Raw genomic sequence first — 17526 nt, forward strand, 5'->3', positions numbered from 1 at the left:
ACACCTGAGGCCAGCCTGGCCTACGTATTTAATCCCAGGCCAGCCTGGGCTACAGAGTAAGACCCCCCACCAGCTCAGAAACACCTGATAGTCAGGTCTACAGGCTAGATGGCTATTTCCTCCCAGGGAGCATCTGGAATCCCCAAAGCAAGCACACTTCCTAGTTCTATCAGGTACATGGCAGGCCCTCTTTGTCCCCTCTACACTCAACACTTCAGGGCAACCTTCTAAACAGAATGATGCATTTGGGAAAGATATCACCTATCACATGATAATACACTTCATGTGATCACTTCAATCCCCAAAGCCTTAAATTCTCATATCCACTTTACAGATGGATAAACTGAGGCTAAAAGAGTAACAACTTTGCCAAAGTTGTAGAGCTATAAGTGGCAGGCCGAGAACTGAAACCATGCTGAACTCTAGAGTCTGTGTTCTTCCCTGCACACATCCTCCTTCAGGGTCCCTTTCTGCTGCTTCTTTTAACACACTTGCAGAATATGGATACACATACATGTAAGACTTAATACTCTGCCACTAGCCCAGTGTTGCTCTTAAGCAGACAACCGTTCAACTCTCAGGCCCCAGCTGCTCCCTGCTCGAGCAGCTACAGCCCACTCCCCACCCCAACTGCATTTGCCAGATCTTCAGCTAGCGGGAATTAAGGGAACAAAGACATCACCTCTGAGCAAAATGAGATGTTCCAAGACTTTCCTCATCTACTAAATCAATCATTCACATTTGCTGCTAAAAAATCCTTAAGAACTGACCTTCCTATGGAAATGCCCAAGCTGGTCATGGTGGCACACGCATGTCATTCCGGCACCCGGAGGCTAAGATGAGAGAACTGAGGATTTGAGGCCAGCCTAAGCTACATGAAGAGATCCTGTCTTGAAACCAAAAGAAAACAGGAAAATGCCCCTATGTGGATGTCTCAATAGCAAACATCTCCCTTCTGGACTGTTACCAGATGCACAGTGGAGCACTGAGGTCCAGGAGTGGCTCTGCTACTGAAGCCAGTCTATCCCTCTCCACACAGGGGCCTCTGCTGAACTTACCTTATTCTTCTTGCCTCGAGGCTCACTTAGCGCTAGCTCATCTTGAAGGAGTTCCACCCTCTTGGCAAGCTGCAGATTTCGAAATGTCAAACTGTCCATTTCCTGTTGTAGTTTCCTCAACGACTGATCCTTCATTTTCAGTTGTTCCTACATCAAAGAGAAACAGTTCCTCACACTGTTTGGCTGTTTGTTTTTAAGTCTTTGTTCAACTAATATAAAATAAAACCCCTTGCTTCGGGGAATGAATAATTTATGTTTATTATTTCAGATATATTTTAACTATTTTGCACAAAAAGTATCTTCCAGCCAAACTAGCATATTTACAAATAAAATAAAATATATATTGAAATAACAGACTATCAGCAACTTAAATAAAGCAAAATGCCTGCAGCTCTGTTAAGTCTGTGACAGCGAGCAGACAGGCCAGGGACTGCACAATTATAAACCTGGGTGTGTAAAGGGAACTGTAGACTTATTAACAACACCTCCAGTGATCAGAGGGCCGGAGTCTGATTACACTCCTTTCTCTATGTTCTCTGAACTTAAATGACGTCTTTTCCCACCTCATCCTCTTTCTTTGTGCCAAGTTGAAAACCTAACCTGGCCTTCAAGGACACCTACACACATGGAGGGCTACAGCTGGACTCCAATCTTCTCAACACACCTCCTTCCACCTAACCCTGCCACCTGTTAGGTTTTGAAGCCAATATTCAGACAGCACAAGACGACTTCACACTCTGGTCCACATCGGTTCACTTTCAAGCCCATAAAAATAGACTCAACAACTAAGACCTCAATAACATCCTATCTGCTGACTATTTTCTACTCTTTATAAAGGGGTAGAAACAGGAAGTTAGAGACATCATTTCACCTTATTGTAAAATGCACAAGTTATAATTAACTATATTTTACTTACAATTTTGTGTTCACTGATTAACAACAAAAGCAACCAGAGTCTACTGTCCATTTAAATAATTACTTTGATTAATTTCACTGAGAAGAACAGTCATAAGACTAACAATGGACAGATACTCTAACTGTATTGAAGCAGAAACCTAACTGCATGGCTGCTGTGTGTGCTGTGGGATGTTCTGCATGAGAAAGGCAGCTGGAGAGCCCAACCATGTATCCGACAGTCAAAAATGTTCTTCTTTGCTGTTTCTCAGTATGCCTTTCATTTTTACTTGAAGGTCAAAGGTACACATAGGCTCAGTTCAAGTGTAATTATCATAAAATCTTAAATAAAAGAAAGTGTAAGCGAATTCATTAAGGGGCAGATTCAATTAAATCAAGGAGGACACCTTGACATTCACTTTCCCGTAATTACAATGTACTGTAACACTGTACTGCAACTGCCGTGAGCTCAGGATGAACAGGACGCAAAGCAGTTTCCTTACACTGTTGCGATGAGTTCCCACCAGTTGCATGATGCTCTAAACGTGCTAACCAATCATCAGCTCTGGAAGCGGTCGTGTGCCAACCGCTACCTAAAGCCCAGCTTCTGCAACAGGATGATAACATTATCAGTCCTTCAGAGATAACAGGAAATAAGAGAACAGGTGTAGGATGTGCTCCATACAGTGCTCAGTACAGTGCCTGGCTTGGAGTGAGCGAGAGCTCAGAGACAGAACTAAGTATTTCCAGCACCACTGCCTTGACCATCCACGTGCCCCTAGCACCACAGTTATCCACAAGACCAGCACCAGGAGCCGCCAAACAAAGCAGGCTATTTGGGAGATACTTCCTCAGTACTAGGTTCTAAACATTACGAGAGTCAGTGATCAATTCTTCAAGCGTTTCAGGAAAGTAATCCATATCCCACAATTAATCTCTTCAGTCAAAAGTATAATAAGCCAGCATTTATATATGCCAAATAGAACAGGGCAGAGATAAATCCTTTCTCAGCCCATTATGTTTCAGTTAGCAAACATGCTGGGGTAAAACAGGCTGTCACCATGAAGCAGCAAACCAATGGCAAGAATAAACGGACCACATGATTCATGCTTCAAATTCATTTCTTAGGCCCTATCTGTTGAGCACTGGAGATGCAAATACAAACATGGCCACTCCCTCAGAGTGCTGCCCAGAGAGGGCAGATACAAGGCTGCATCCATCCAGATGGATTTGACTCGACAAAGGCCTTGGACTACAGAAGAAATGCATTAGATGAAGTATTTTTCTACATTTTTTAAGCTGAGGAGACATATAATATACATACCTAAGCAAGGAGGAAAGTCAGACACAGTAAACACTCTGATCATCCCTACCCCTAGTAAATCAGTGTCAGAGTTTGGACTTTATCCCCCAAACTATCTGCTTTTCCAAACACGGAACAACCTTTGCTACCCCAGGTTCCCACTGCATACCTTTAGGACAGCAGAATTGGCCTGCTCATCCACAACGCCTTTCTTTAGGACCTGATTCTGAGCTCGAAGCTAGAAATAGAAAGCAGTAATTACTTTTAGTATAAAGAAACCACTTACAGCAAGGAAATCACAATTAATTCATAATGAAAATTTTCCATTGAATAACTAATATCCTCAAGTATTATATATACATTTGTGTGAGAGTGTGTGTGTACTTGTGTGACAATAAACACTATTTGCCCCAAAGAAAGAAAAATATATAATAACTTGCCAAGTGGAACACAGAAGTTAAGTTCTCCAGTAACATAAACCTAGTCACTAACACATCTGTGTCCCCTGGGCTGACGCTGTAGCTTGGTGGCAGAGTGCTTGCCTGGTGTGAGTCTTGGGTATCATTAAAAAGATAAATAAGCAAAATAAAAATAAAAACCCAGGTCTCCTGCCTTTGAGTATATCATTCTTTACATGGATTTATATTATTTATAAGTCATGGTCCTGAACTTAAAATGATACGATAAAAGAAAATATGGGGCCGGAGAAATGGCTCAGCAGTTAAGAGCATTGACTGCTCTTCTCGAGGACTTGAGTTCAATTTCCAGAACCCACATTGTGAATTCCAGCCCCAGGGCATCCAATATCCTCTTCTGGCCTCCAAGGCTAATGTACACAAGTCTGCATATCACAGACACATACATGCAGGTATAAACTCATACACATAAAATAAAAATCACATTTCAAAATGAAGAGAGAAAATACCATTTTCCTGAAACTCTGGAACACTGTTGATGTGTAAAACACAAGTGAATGAATGACAGAGTAAGAAGTGGACAGAGCGTAGGGCATCAACAGACTCGGGGGATCTGGTACCCAATATCAGACATACGGCTGTCATCACCACAGGGATGTCTCCAGAATAGCAGACACTTGTCATCTATGAGCTGAGCTAAGTTCAGTTTCAGAAATCACAGTACCTCCAAACCCTGTCTACACACAATCTTAAATGCTTGCCTTGCCAACACAAGGACTTGAATTCAATTCCATGAACCCGTGATCTTGCTTTTGTAATAAATAAATAAATAAATAAATAAATAAATAAATAAATAAATAAATAAAGGTGGGCATGGTGAACTAGAGAGCTGAAGACAAGTACATCTCTGGGGCTTGCTGACTAATCAGCCTCTCTTGTTGGTATGTCTGGCCAATGAGAGAGACCCTGCCTCAACAGCACCTGAGGAGTTAACAGTGAACTTTTTCTCTGGCCCTTGCACACACACACACACAACACACACACAACACACACTTACACGCACACACAATAATATCCACTTGCATTGCACCCCAAGTGCCTTCCGTGTGTGACATCACCCAGTGCTCACAATCCTAAGGAGGCGGTTATGCCCTCGCCTCCACAGCGCAGATAAGGACCCCAGTCACAGAAGGACAAGATGGACTGCTGAGATAGGAGCCTGGCAGTTTGGATTCCATTGTTATAATGGCAGCTACTGCGTTACACAGTTTTTGAGAGAAAGGTGGGCTGCCAAGATGGGCCTTCTCCTTGGGTAATAAAGTAGAACTTGAGCTTATTTCCCACAGTTACATTTTTAAATATATGTGTAACTGTTGTATTACAGTTACTTACCACATATGCATGTGTGTGCATGTGCATATATATGTGTGCATGTGTGTATGTGCGTGTTGGGCTTGTCAGCAAGACCACCTGCCATCACTTGCTGGGCCATTTTACTGGCTCTGTAATGGTTTGTTGTTTTTTGTTGTTATTGTTTTACTAATTCTTTTATTTATTTTATATACCAACCATAGTTTCCCCTCACTCCTCTCCTCCTGCTCCCTTCCCTCACCTCCTTTCTACCCTCCCCCCACCATCCACTCTCAGAAAGGATAAGGCCTCCCATGGGAGTCAACAAAGCATGGCATATCAAGTTGAGGCAGGACCAAGCTCCTCCCCCTGTATCACTACTGAGTGAGGCCTCCCATCATAGGGAATAGGTTCCCAAAAGCCAGCTCATGTGTCAGGAACAGATCTTGGTCCCATTGTTAGGGCCCACAAACAGAACAAGCTACACAGTTGTCGCCCACATGCAGAAGGACTATGTAGGTCCCATGCAGGCTCCCTTTCTGTCAGTCTAGAGTTCATGAGCTCCCTTAAATTCAGGTCAGTTTTCTCTGTGGGTTTGCCCCTCATGACCTTGATCCCCACCCTTGCTCAGATAATCCCTCCTCCCTCTTTTCGGCTGGACTCTCACTGGTTCTGTAATATTAAATATCAAAGAAAAGTAAAGCAGTTGGTAAATTACTACTTATGCCTATTGCAGCGTGACCACCGCTGGCTGATCTAGAGGGAAAACCCTCTCCCACAGTAAGAGGAAGTGTTCCCAGCCAAGGACACAGCATGGGAAAGTGTAAACCTGAATCTAGTGTGGCTGACAGGTTCAGGAGCTCAACACAGATACTAAATGACTGTGTCCTCTGAGAAACTGAAATGGGATAATTTTATCTACTTCATCAAGTAGCTGGCACACAGATCCAGAACCTGAGTGGCTGGGGATGGAGGATCATAAGATCAAGGGCAACTCAAATCCCAGAAAAATTATTTACAGACCTCAAAAGAACAGTACTCAACTTCATATGGAAAGCAAAAAACCCAGGATAGCCAAAACAATCCTGTACAATAAAAAGAATTCCTGGAGGCATCACAATCCCTGACTTCAAACTCTACTACAGAACTACAGTACTGAAAACAGCCTGATATTGGCATAAAAACAGACAGGAGGACCAACGTAACTGAATAGAAGATCCACATATTAATTCACACACTTTTGAACACCTGATCTTTGACAAAGAAGCAAAAAATATCAAATGGAAAAAAGAAAGCATATTTAACAAATGATGCTGGCATAACTGGATACCAACATGTAGAAGAATGAAAATAGATCCATATCTATCACCATGCACAAAACTCAAGTCCAAATGGATCAAAGACCTCAACATAAAGCCAGCCACACTGAACCTCAAAGAAGAGAAAGTGGGAAGTACACTTGAAGGCATTGGCACAGGAGACCACTTCCTAAATAGAACCCCAGCAACACAGACACTGAGAGAAACAATTAATAAAAGGGACCTCCTGAAACTGAAAAGCTTCTGTAAAGCAAAGGACACGGTCAACAAGACAAAACGGATTAAAATTCTAACCTTGCCAAGTTCAAATCTGTCTGTTGAGAAAGGAGAATGTAAGTGACTCTTTTCTGTGCCAAGAAAACAGGAATATTAGAATGCCGACCCTTATGAGAGATTTAACGGGAATATTAGAATGCTAACCCTCATCAGAGATTTAAGGCAAAGCAGGAAGTTTAAAATTAGAAAGAAAAGATAACGCATCTTTGGCTCCTTCCTTTAAGGGGTGAAGAGGAACAATTCGCAGCTACAGCAGGAAGTGTCTCTAAACCCAGGCCCACCATTTATCAGGCAATATAAATAGGGTCTTCACTTACACAGCTGAGCTTCCATCATGATCTTGACCTGCATTATGGGAGAACTCATCGGCCCAGTCCCTTTCTTTCCTAGGATGCTGTAAGAACCAGATAGGAAACTACAGGAAAGGTCCTTCTCACACGGTGTCCCACAGTGGGAAGCGGTGAACCCACAATTAGAACGGATTAAAGGGACTGTTCTTTAAGGTGTGTTTTTTGTTGCCCATCTATGATATTGTGCTCAAAGGATGTGAGAGAGAAAAGGAAATACAAGATACAGCTGTAGTTTGCAAAGAATTTACTATTTCCACACCAGAATTTCCAACACCCAGGAGGCTGAGACATGAAGACTGCCTTGAGTTTGAGGCCAGCCTGTTGTATAATAGTGAGTTCCAGGCCAGCCAAAGTGAGCTATAGCATAAGACCATGTCTCAAAAACAAAATGCTAGGACTGGAAGAATGTTGTGCAATTCCAATAGCCAGCGTTCAGATCCCAACATGCACAGAACACATCAGGCATGCCACACACCGTATCCCTGATTCTAAGGAAGGCAGCAACAGAAGGGCTGGGGATGGCTGGTCTCTAGTCAGCTGAGGACTTGCAAGTTGTAGGCTCAGCAGGAGACACTGTCTCCAAAGGACAAGTATAGAGAGTATTGTAGGACACCTGATGCCCTCTTCTGGCCTCCACATCTGCACCTGCTCACACAAGTGTACAAATACACACAGAGGCTGGGCAGTGTGGCGCACGCCTTTAATCCCAGCACTCTGGAGACAGAGGCAGGTTGATCTCTGTGAGTTCGAGGCCAGCCTGATCTACAGAGTGAGTTCCAGGACAGCCAAAGTTACACAGAGAAATCCTGTCTTGAAAAAACAAACAAATAAAAACACCAAAAAACAAACAAACAAATACACACAGAGAATATATATGTTGCTCTAATATATATATATATATATATATAATTTAAATGGAAAGATAACATTTTTAAGATAATTAGCAATATTGTATTTTGTCGCCTTTTTAAAAAGTGTAAGCATGTAATTTTTAAGATGTTGGAGAGATGACTCGGCAGTCAGGAACTCTGGCTGCTCTTCCAAAGGACCCAAATTTGGTTCCCAGTGCCCATGTCAGGTGAGTCATAACCACCTGCAACTCCAGTTCCCAAGGGGCGTGATGCTCTCTGGCCTTCAAAAGGACCCAAACACACACAGCATACACCTACAAAGATGAAAATCTAATTCGTTTTTGTTTTTGGTTTGGTTTGGTTTGGTTGTTTTTCGAGACAGGGTTGCCCTATGTAACAGTTCTGGCTGTCCTGGAACTTGCTCTGTAGATCAGGCTGGCCTCAAACTCACAGAGACCCACCTGTCTACACCATCACCGCCCAACTAATTATTATTTTTTAAGGGCTTGGCAAACTAAGGTCTGAGATCCAAACGCCTGCTACCTAATTTGAGGTCTTCTTGGGATGCAGCCATACTCCTTTGTTTACGCACCCCACGCAGTGACAGACATGAACAATTGCAACAGAAGTCAGTGTCTCGGGACTAGATTACTACGTACAGCTCTTCGCAGGAAGTCTCGGGACTAGGTTACTACTGTACAGCTCTTCACAGGAAGTCTGGAAACCTTTGCTCTAAAAGTTCAAGGAGGAAACACTGTTTCAATATTGACTTCCATTAAATAGCTTTCTAATTTCTAAGCAATAAACACCCTTGAGAATAAGGAGCTACCCACCTAGAAGGATGACAACTTTTAAATCACACAGCCCAAAAACAGAAATAGAGTACTATATAGTCCAGGCTGGCATGGAACTTGCTTATAACTGAAGATGGCCTTGAACTCCTGCTCCTCCGACCTCTACTTCCAAGCACTGAGATTACCACACCCACTTCAGTCTCTAGGCCATTTCAGACTCCTGTTCTAACTGGGGTTTAGCGTATCTTTTCTGTATGGTATTTATAAACTCCTAGTGACTGCCTTAAAGTCAAATGGGCTTCACCCCTACTGAACTCATCACTTTCTGCTCCATCAGAATGGCAGAAAAATTTTATAATAAAATCTTATTATCATTCATTTCTAAGATATGTGAAGACTATTTGGAACAAACTGAATAAATCAATTTGTTAAAGGGAAAACTTTTAAGTAACTGTGTGGCATCCAATCTAACTGATTATAACAACAATAAAAAGACCTGGGTTTTCCTTTGGAAAATACTACTTGCTAAACTGGCAACTCAGAGTATGGCTTCTGTAAAGCTAATATCAAAATTCCTATTAGCAATACTTACCTATACAGCCCGGGAAGGCCAGTGGCGCTACACCTGGTGGCACTGGACACTCCTGCACATCAGCACTACCGTGGTCAGGTGCTGCTCAATGAACCTGCAGCAGCTTGTAAGCCCTGATACCTCCACCCAGTCTGATCCTTCAGAATCCCTCTTCCTCCTCCCCAGCACTCACCACCTGTTTCTGTTTTAGATCACTACATGATTGCCATCCAGACACCAACACTTGTAGGAGACAGGTATGGTGGCCAACTCACACTGATGGAACCGAGAAGCAAGTGCTGAAGACAGCACAGCCTGGTTCCCAGCAGCAGCAGCTCTTCTGTGCCATCCATGGAGCGGTATCTCTCAGTGTCCCCCTAGTCCTTTAAAAACCTCTTCTCGCTGCCCACCCGCTCCTGACTGGTGTTCTGCCTCAAACCCTATCAGTCTGGCCCCATTTCTGCATCATCTTTCCTAACCACCTCCTGTGGCCCACAGTGAACTTGCTCTTCGGTTCCTTGGGCACCTACTAGTAACATGACAGGCTTTGTTTGTGTTTTGTCTTAATTTTACTTTTTAAACTTGGAAAGTTTACAGTTTCTAATTTATGTATGTTTCTGTCTGCATCTCTAACATACCAATTTGAACGTTTTCATGGGAGAAACCAGAGTATACACTTCTGGATAATTCCTGCTCACAACAAAAGATCAATGCTGTGGATAAAGAACTCAATAAATATCTAACTAATGATTCAAATAAAACACTGCCCACAGGGTGTTAACTGTAACGACAATAAGAAGATGCCATCACTCGGACAGTTCTTTTCTAAGGCCTAACTCTACCAGCTAGCCTCAGTTCCCAATCAGGCCTATGACACAGATGTTTCTCTAGAGACCCAGAGGGTGGTGATAAGCCAGCTATGACCCCCTCATGTCATTCTGATAATCTCTGTTTAAATCACAGGCCCAAGAAAGGGGATGTGTGTGACTTCGGAACCACAAGGACTAGAAGACTTCGCAGGGAAGAAGAAATAAGTCATGCACATGGCTTTTCCCACGTAAACCCAATCACTGTCTATGTCAAACTTCTCTTATGTGGCTACTTTCATGCAGTAGACATGCTGACATTTATAAATGGTTTACAACCCTATAAAATGAACTTTAAGCATACAGCTTTTCTTCATTACAAAACAATGTGCATAAAAGACAACCCTACACCTCAGCACAACCCCATGCAGTCTGTGACTACTAAAGATAGTTTGTGATTACTAAAGTCAGTTTGTGACTACTAAGCTATGTGCAGTCCCAGCTACTGGGTCTGGGGCTAAAGTGATCCCTAAAACTTGATCCAGTCCTAATATCTGAAACAGTCAACCCTGCTACCAATATCTGCCGGTCTTTCTCTGACTTACTAAGTCTCCTACCCCAAGAAGGAAGAAAATGGGGGCAGGCACAGACTGTGGGTCACTGAGGAGCAGCGGTTATTTTGTCCCTGACAAAGGAAAAGCCTCCTCTCAGGCATGTCTTCAGGTGGAACCCTTTCTTCTGACCCCGTCTTCATGAAAGAAAATAGCTAAGACAAAATTCCTGCTAGCAAGACTTGCAGGTTAGCTGCCCCTCAGCAGAGGAAGGGTATGCCAGATCTTGTCTTTCTAGAACATTTGGTCTTTGGTCAGCTACTACAGCAGTTTAGGAGCAAGTTTCAGGCCTCACCCAGGACCTACTTGGCCAGAACTTGTCGTTTGGGGAGGTGGAAGGGGGTCTTCTGCTGACTTACTCAAACATATGTGAGGTACAAAGCCAGGGTTTCGATGACCACTATCCAACAGGGTAACTATGAGCCATGTGCTGCTTTGTTTATAATTATTTAAGATGAAATGAAATCTAAATTTCAATTTCTTAGCCTTGTTAGCTTTGTTTTTGAGTGTTAAGCTTCTAGACATGGGATCAGTGAGATGGCTCAGTCAGTAAGGGCACTTGCCACCAAAACTGACCAGCTAAACTCCATCTCAGGAACCCATATGGTAAGAAAGAACTGAAAGCTACAAGCTGTCCTCTAACCTCCACACGTCTGCTGTAGCACATGCATGTGTATTTTGTACCTATGCACACATGCACGCGCACACACATACATACACCCACACAAGAATAGATAAATAAATGTAAATTAGTTTCCACACAGGCTGCCCTACTGAACAGCAAAGATAAAGAGCACTGCCCTTCTCATGCAAAGCTCTTCCCACAGAACCAAACACAGAGCTGTCCCACTTTGGCCACTGAAAGCTACACATCAAGATTAAAGAATTGGGGCTGCATGCCTTTAGTTCCAGCACTCGGAAGGCAGAGGCAGATGAATCTCTGTCAGTTCAAAGCCAGCCTGGTCTACAAAGTGAATTCCAGGACAACCAAGGCTATTACACAGAGAAACCATGTCCTAAAAACAGAACAAAACAGATTAACAAAAACTGTATTCAATTTTCATGCACTTTAGACCAAGGAGCTCTTGGAGCTGGTGATTCGTCAGGTTCCAACAAGCCCCACCATCTAGAGAGCAAACTGAACCCAAACCGGCCCTTTCCCAAGTAGCTCTGTACTAGGAAACAGGTCTGAAAGGTTCCCAAAGGCCATCCATCTTCATAAGCAGGCACATCAATTGCAAAAGAAACTGATAGGAAAATAAATACTGTTTGGCTTCCCTACTGATTCTTAAGACTGCAAAGAGAGCTTTAACAAGACAATCTTTATCAGAACAAAAGCTATGCTACTGATAACATTCTTTGAAAGATGATACCCAAAGTTTATCATGTGCTCAGGTTTGGAGGTTGTGTCCCCTAAAGGTCACACATAAAAGCTGGTGTCTAGGGTAGGCCCGGATTTTTGTTGTTTTGGTGGGGGGATGCTATGGACACTAGGAAGCTGGTCTGGCAGGAGGTTCCCAGGTCACTGGGTCTCAGAGGAAGGCAGAGCCGTGTTCTTCCCCGCCATGCTGCAGGTGTGTGATGTAATCAAGTGCTTACTCCTCTTGCTACCCTGCCGCTGCATGCACCGCATGCTAGAGAAGTCAGGAGGTGCTCACACTGAGCCTGCACTACTCCGTCTGCTCCGTCTGCACTCTGATCCTCCAAAGCAGAGCAAGGTTAAATAAGCCTTTATACAAGTCACTTGCTGCCTGGGGATCTCTGCTGTGGCAACACAAGGTACAAATACACTGTATATTCAAACCACAAAGGATTGCCACAACACAGACTGCCAGGTCGCACCGCTGGGTTCCATTGCCGGGCCCCACTGCAGGGTCCCACTGCTGTGTCCCATTGTCGGATCCCACCGCCGGGTCCCACTGCTGGTTTCAGATTCCACACCTTTAGTGCAGACCCAGGAGTCTGCATTTTACCTCATCCTCAAATGGTGTTGCTGATGGGGACCTAGGAATCAGATTCTGCAAACTACTGCCCAAGAGAGCGTTAATCCTGGGAAAATCCTGGAACTTGCTCACACACATACCATGGTATCAGGCAAAAGTGCTCTTTCGAGAAAAGCAGGCTGGAATCAAATGAGCCAGACTAGCACATTTCACCTCATTTTCCTGAGATACACCAGAGAATAAGGAGAGCAACAAGTGGCAAAGGAAACGGTGAGTAGCATATGGTCTTTTATCTTTAATATACAATGTGGCAGCTGGGGTCTTCATTAGCTTTCCTTCACATCTCAAAGAAGTAGCCAGCATTTTTTCCTGCTCACTTCAAAAACACTCTGAAACCCGCTGAGACAGACCTTTCCTTCTCCAAAACTACTGAACTGAAGTCAGTCTCTAGTGACTTCAGCTGCCCAAACCACTGCGGCCTTAACCTCCATTGGAAGCCTTTGTTTTAGCAACCTGCTCCCAGTACATCACTGCTCTGATCTATGTTCTCAGCCTCTTTTTACAGCTATTTAAAAAGCTCAAGGGGAGGGGCTGGAGAGATGGCTCAGAGGTTAAGAGCATTGCCTGCTCTTCCAAAGGTCCTGAGTTCAATTCCCAGCAACCACATGGTGGCTCACAACCATCTGTAAAGGGGTCTGGTGCCCTCTTCTGGCCTGCAGGCATACACACAGACAGAATATTATATACATAATAAATAAATAAATTCTTAAAAAAAGAAAGCTCAAGGGGAGGGAACACAAAGCCTCAACTCCAACTAAGAAGCTACTGGCAAATGATGGCTGTTGGGGAAGGAAGAGTCCATTTTCTTTGGAGCAACGGATCCTGATAGGCTGCTAGGGCTCGAGTGAATGGTCCAGCACCATGGACATGCAGGCTGCTCTAACTGGACTCAGTGAGAACTTAAAAGAAGACATGAAGGTACAAGGGGGATGTGTTGGGGATCAGGAGGAGAGGAAGAGAGGTGGGGTAGATATGATCGAGATACACTGCATACATATATGAAATCGTCAAAGAATGAAAAATACTTTAAAAAAAATAATTTGCTGTAATCCTCTGTATTTTTATCATTGAGAACTTTACCTTACCCCCATATCTCTGAATACTCACAGTTTACTACTGCATGTGTTTTGTTGAGATGCTGTTCCAAAACTAATGTCATTCTTGGGGAAAAAACATTCTCAAGGGAAAATATCTGCCCGTGCTATTGAGTAAGGAAAGGCCCTTTTCTGAGTACAGGCTGAGATCTGCTTGGAAGGCGATGAGGAGGGATGCAAATGTCCTGGTTCAGGAATCCTGCCTGCTTCTCTCCTTTTACATAGTAACAGGAAATCTTTTCCATAGCATCCTAAATAGGGTAGAAGACCAATGCAAGTACATTTCAGTATTAGCGCATAATCGGTACACCAGGGAAGGCAGTAAACAGATACCATACCTCTTCCATGGGACAAGGCCGTCAAGGTAGAGATCTAATCTAGAAATTGCTTTGCTCTAGAGTTGACAGGCAATGAAAAGTACATTAAGTCTTTGACCAGTGTCTGCCTGTGTGTGTGTGTTGTGTTTGAGACAGGGTCTTATAGCACGGGCTACCTTGGAATTCTCTTTGTAGCCAAAGCTGGTCTACATAAAGAACTCGTAGCAATCCCCAGCCTCAGGTTTGAGCCACCTCACCCAACCTCTTTGGTTCTATGTTCAGTAATGTCCATGAAAGCGCAAACAGAAGAATGAGAAATTGGGGAGATGATCCCCAATTCAGCAGACCTCCTTAGCGGCTCCTCTTCCTGGTGAATCACTCCTACAGGTGTTCCCCACACTCACACTCTGATTAACTCTTCAAGTTCATCCATACGGGAATATTTATTTTCTATTGTTTTGTTGTTTTTGAAGACAGGGTTTCTCTGTGTAACAGCCCTAGCTGTCCTGGAACTACTTTGTAGACCAGGCTGGCTCCCCCTCCCGAGTGCTGGGATTAAAGGCGTGTTCCAGCACCGCCCAGCCTTTATGGGAATATTTAAAACAACTAGTTTTTGCCGCTAATTTTAGCAAGTTCATGTCCATTAAAAATAATGTCAGCAATGATTCCCAACATCACCTCAAGCTGACATATAAAACATGCAACTTTAACATATCCCTATGTCCCTGCATCCCTAAGTCTACATCTTTAAAACACCCTTTTTTGTTCCCTCTTGACCTTCCTTGGGTAGTGGCGATTGATCATTGACAATCCTTCACCTCAGCTCTCAACCACTTGTGTCTTCCCTCACCCTGAAGTAAGACCCAAGGATGAATGGAGTCTGCACTCTTCATATCGTTCCTAAACCCAGAGCTACGAACAAGGCCAGCCATCAAAAAAGAGTAAGCTAAAAGTATTTTTAAACTAAAACTCCCCTTCAGTCCAGTCACTAATGTTACTTAATCCTACACTTTCTTCCCAGTGTGGTCCAACCAGAATCTCTATTTCAACCTATCTACCACATAGTTACCAGCTTCCTTCCAAAACATAATACCACTCCCTTAAAAAAAAAAAATTCTGGAAGATGGCAAGATGGCTCAACCATTCAGGGCACTTGTCACAATCCTGATGGCCTAAATTCAATCCCTGGAACCTATATGGTAGAAAAGAAAATCAACTCCCAAAAGCTATCTCCTGACCACTACACACATGTCCCCTACATACACACACGCACACACACACACAAATAAATATAGACGGATGGATGAATAGGTTTCTTCGACCTTTTCCCATTGCACATATCATATTTAACAAAATCCACACCCTTCATGATTTGATCCCCCTCCCCTTCACCACATCCACCATGCATCTTAAGGGGCTTTCACGACAACAAACACAAGCTAATTTCTTAACTGGAAATCTACCATTTCCTCAACACCCTTCCCCACTCCCTCGTCTAAGTAACATCCACCCTTGCCCAGTGACCTCTCCGCTGTGCCCCACTGAATGTCACTTTGTATCATAATTATATCCCACATTTGAAGAGCCTATTAAAGATGGTTCTGCAGTTGGAACTCTGGCGCACTCAATTGACCCTGTGTGCAAGGTGCACGTAATATGAATTTGTTGAACACGTTTATATGCATGCATACCCAAAAGAATAAAATCTTTCAACATCTTGTATTACTTCAGGAGGCGATATACCTTTTTCAGCAGCACAGGCCACTACTCTGAGCATTTCTGGAACTACTCAGAGGCCATTTGGAACTGCCTTTCAAACCTGTTTACCCTCCAGAGATGGAAATCACTCCCCTTACTTTATTTATATGCATGAAACATTTTCAACCAAAAATAGTAGTGGCAAATTTGGGCACTGCCGTCCTCCCCTCACCCTCCTGCATCATATGGAATTGTTCCAAATTTCTGGCTCTTTCAAACAAGGAAGTCCTCCTCAAAAGACAACTCCCTGTCTCTGCCAGGGAGCCACAGACTCCCAAGGGATTTCAAATGGCAATGCACAGACGTTGCTCATGGTAGCATGAGTGTGATAAGCAGAGCCTCACCAAAGGCTCCCATCTGATGCTGAAGACTTAAGAGTGCATGTTTAGGGGCAGGCTTCGTTTTCCTTTAAATATTTCATTTTACCTTCTCGAATACATGTTTAATAAAATTATACAGTGCTGAGGTTTTTTTTGGCTTTTCCAAATGATAAGAGGGGCTAAATCTTTTCATTAATTCTGTGAATGCCAAGAAAACTGAAAACTGAACGTGACTACTGAATCATTTCCAAAGTCATGAACTTCTGCTTTAATAACTTCATTAGGATATTCTTAAGGCAGAAACTGCACCACCCTTGTCCAAGAAAAAGGTTTCACCATTTGAAAGACTGACACTACAGAGAACGAGGTCCTGATTTTGTATAGTTCTGTAAGGGGAGCCTGCTGAGTGAACTGCCCCATTCCAGTAAGGAAGATACAAGAAAAAAGGGCACGGCCCCACCACTCAAGCTGTCAAAATCAACGGAGACAACACCTGTATTCTATAGCACATGTCCCAGTGAGGCAGTTCACACGGATAATACTCACTATTACCCTCCCCAACTGGTGTGGAGGCAAATAAGTCTTTTTATCCTCAAACCATCCCCTCAGGAAGGGAGAATGGTGCCCTTCCCCATCACTGGGCTGGGCAAACTGAGGAAGCAGTGAGCAAAGGGGGTGGTCTCATATGCCTCCTTTCCTCTCACGCCAGCACCAAAGGCTGAGCCCTGGATTTCTGTCATCCCACTTCCAAGCCGTCTTGTCCAGCAAGAAGAATCAAACTCCAGCTCCTTTCCGCAGAGATGCACACGGACCCAGACACCGCCCGGCCCTAGCTCCCTGGAGCGGCAGGTGGAAGCACCGTAATGGTGGAAGCAGGAGGAGAGGAGAGGAGGAGCCCTCAGCATCCCCCACCGTCCCAAATCGCTGCCGAGGCGAGCCGAGGCCGTAGGCCAGGGACCCCTGACTCCCCACCCACGATGGGTACCTTCGAGTACTCCTGAGCCAGCTTCTGGTACTTCCCCTGCAACTCTGCGGAGGCCATGGCCTCCCCCGCCCCGTCCAGGCCCGGCCGCCCGGGCTGCTGAGCCCCGCCCCCCGCCCCCAACCCCGCACTCGCTCCTGGGCAGGGCTCTGCCAGCTTCTGCGGCTCCGCCGCCGCGCCTCCTCCTCCACTTCCGGGTTTCGGGGCGGGAGGAAGGCGGGGCGGACCCTGGGGCGGGGCGACCACGGGGGCGGGGGGACGTCTTGACATCACTGCCCCGCCCTCCCGTGCTCGAGTTCACGCGTGTGCGGCCCGGTCGAGGTGTCTGTTCTGTGCCTGTGCTCGGCCTGTGGCCCGAGGCGCCATCTTGGGCCGGGCGTCAAGATGGCGACCCGGCTTGGGGCGAGCCAGACTCAAGAAGAAAGAATATGGGGCCTACGGAATGCACGGAGC

The 17526-nt window shown here is 44.5% G+C and overlaps 1 protein-coding gene across 2 annotated transcripts in view; it reads right to left on the bottom strand.

Moving 5' to 3' along the window:
• Positions 1-17208, bottom strand: part of Ppp1r21 (protein phosphatase 1 regulatory subunit 21) — a 64063-nt gene extending 46855 nt beyond the window's left edge. The window contains exons 1-4 of one of the 2 annotated variants that reach the window (XM_085690936.2): positions 17077-17147; positions 8477-8549; positions 3425-3493; positions 1059-1205 (exon numbers count right to left, since the gene is read on the bottom strand). In XM_085690936.2, the coding sequence (XP_085547062.2) occupies positions 1059-1193 (135 nt within the window). In that variant the 5' untranslated portion in view covers positions 1194-1205; positions 3425-3493; positions 8477-8549; positions 17077-17147. Of the gene's footprint in view, positions 1-1058; positions 1206-3424; positions 3494-8476; positions 8550-17076 lie in introns of both variants that reach the window. The other variant, XM_048416067.3, reaches the window with a different exon arrangement.
• Between the last annotated feature and the right edge of the window lie 318 nt (positions 17209-17526).

Source organism: Myodes glareolus, chromosome 6 (assembly GCF_982192425.1).
Source record: "Myodes glareolus chromosome 6, mMyoGla1.1, whole genome shotgun sequence".
NCBI lineage: Eukaryota > Metazoa > Chordata > Mammalia > Rodentia > Cricetidae > Myodes > Myodes glareolus.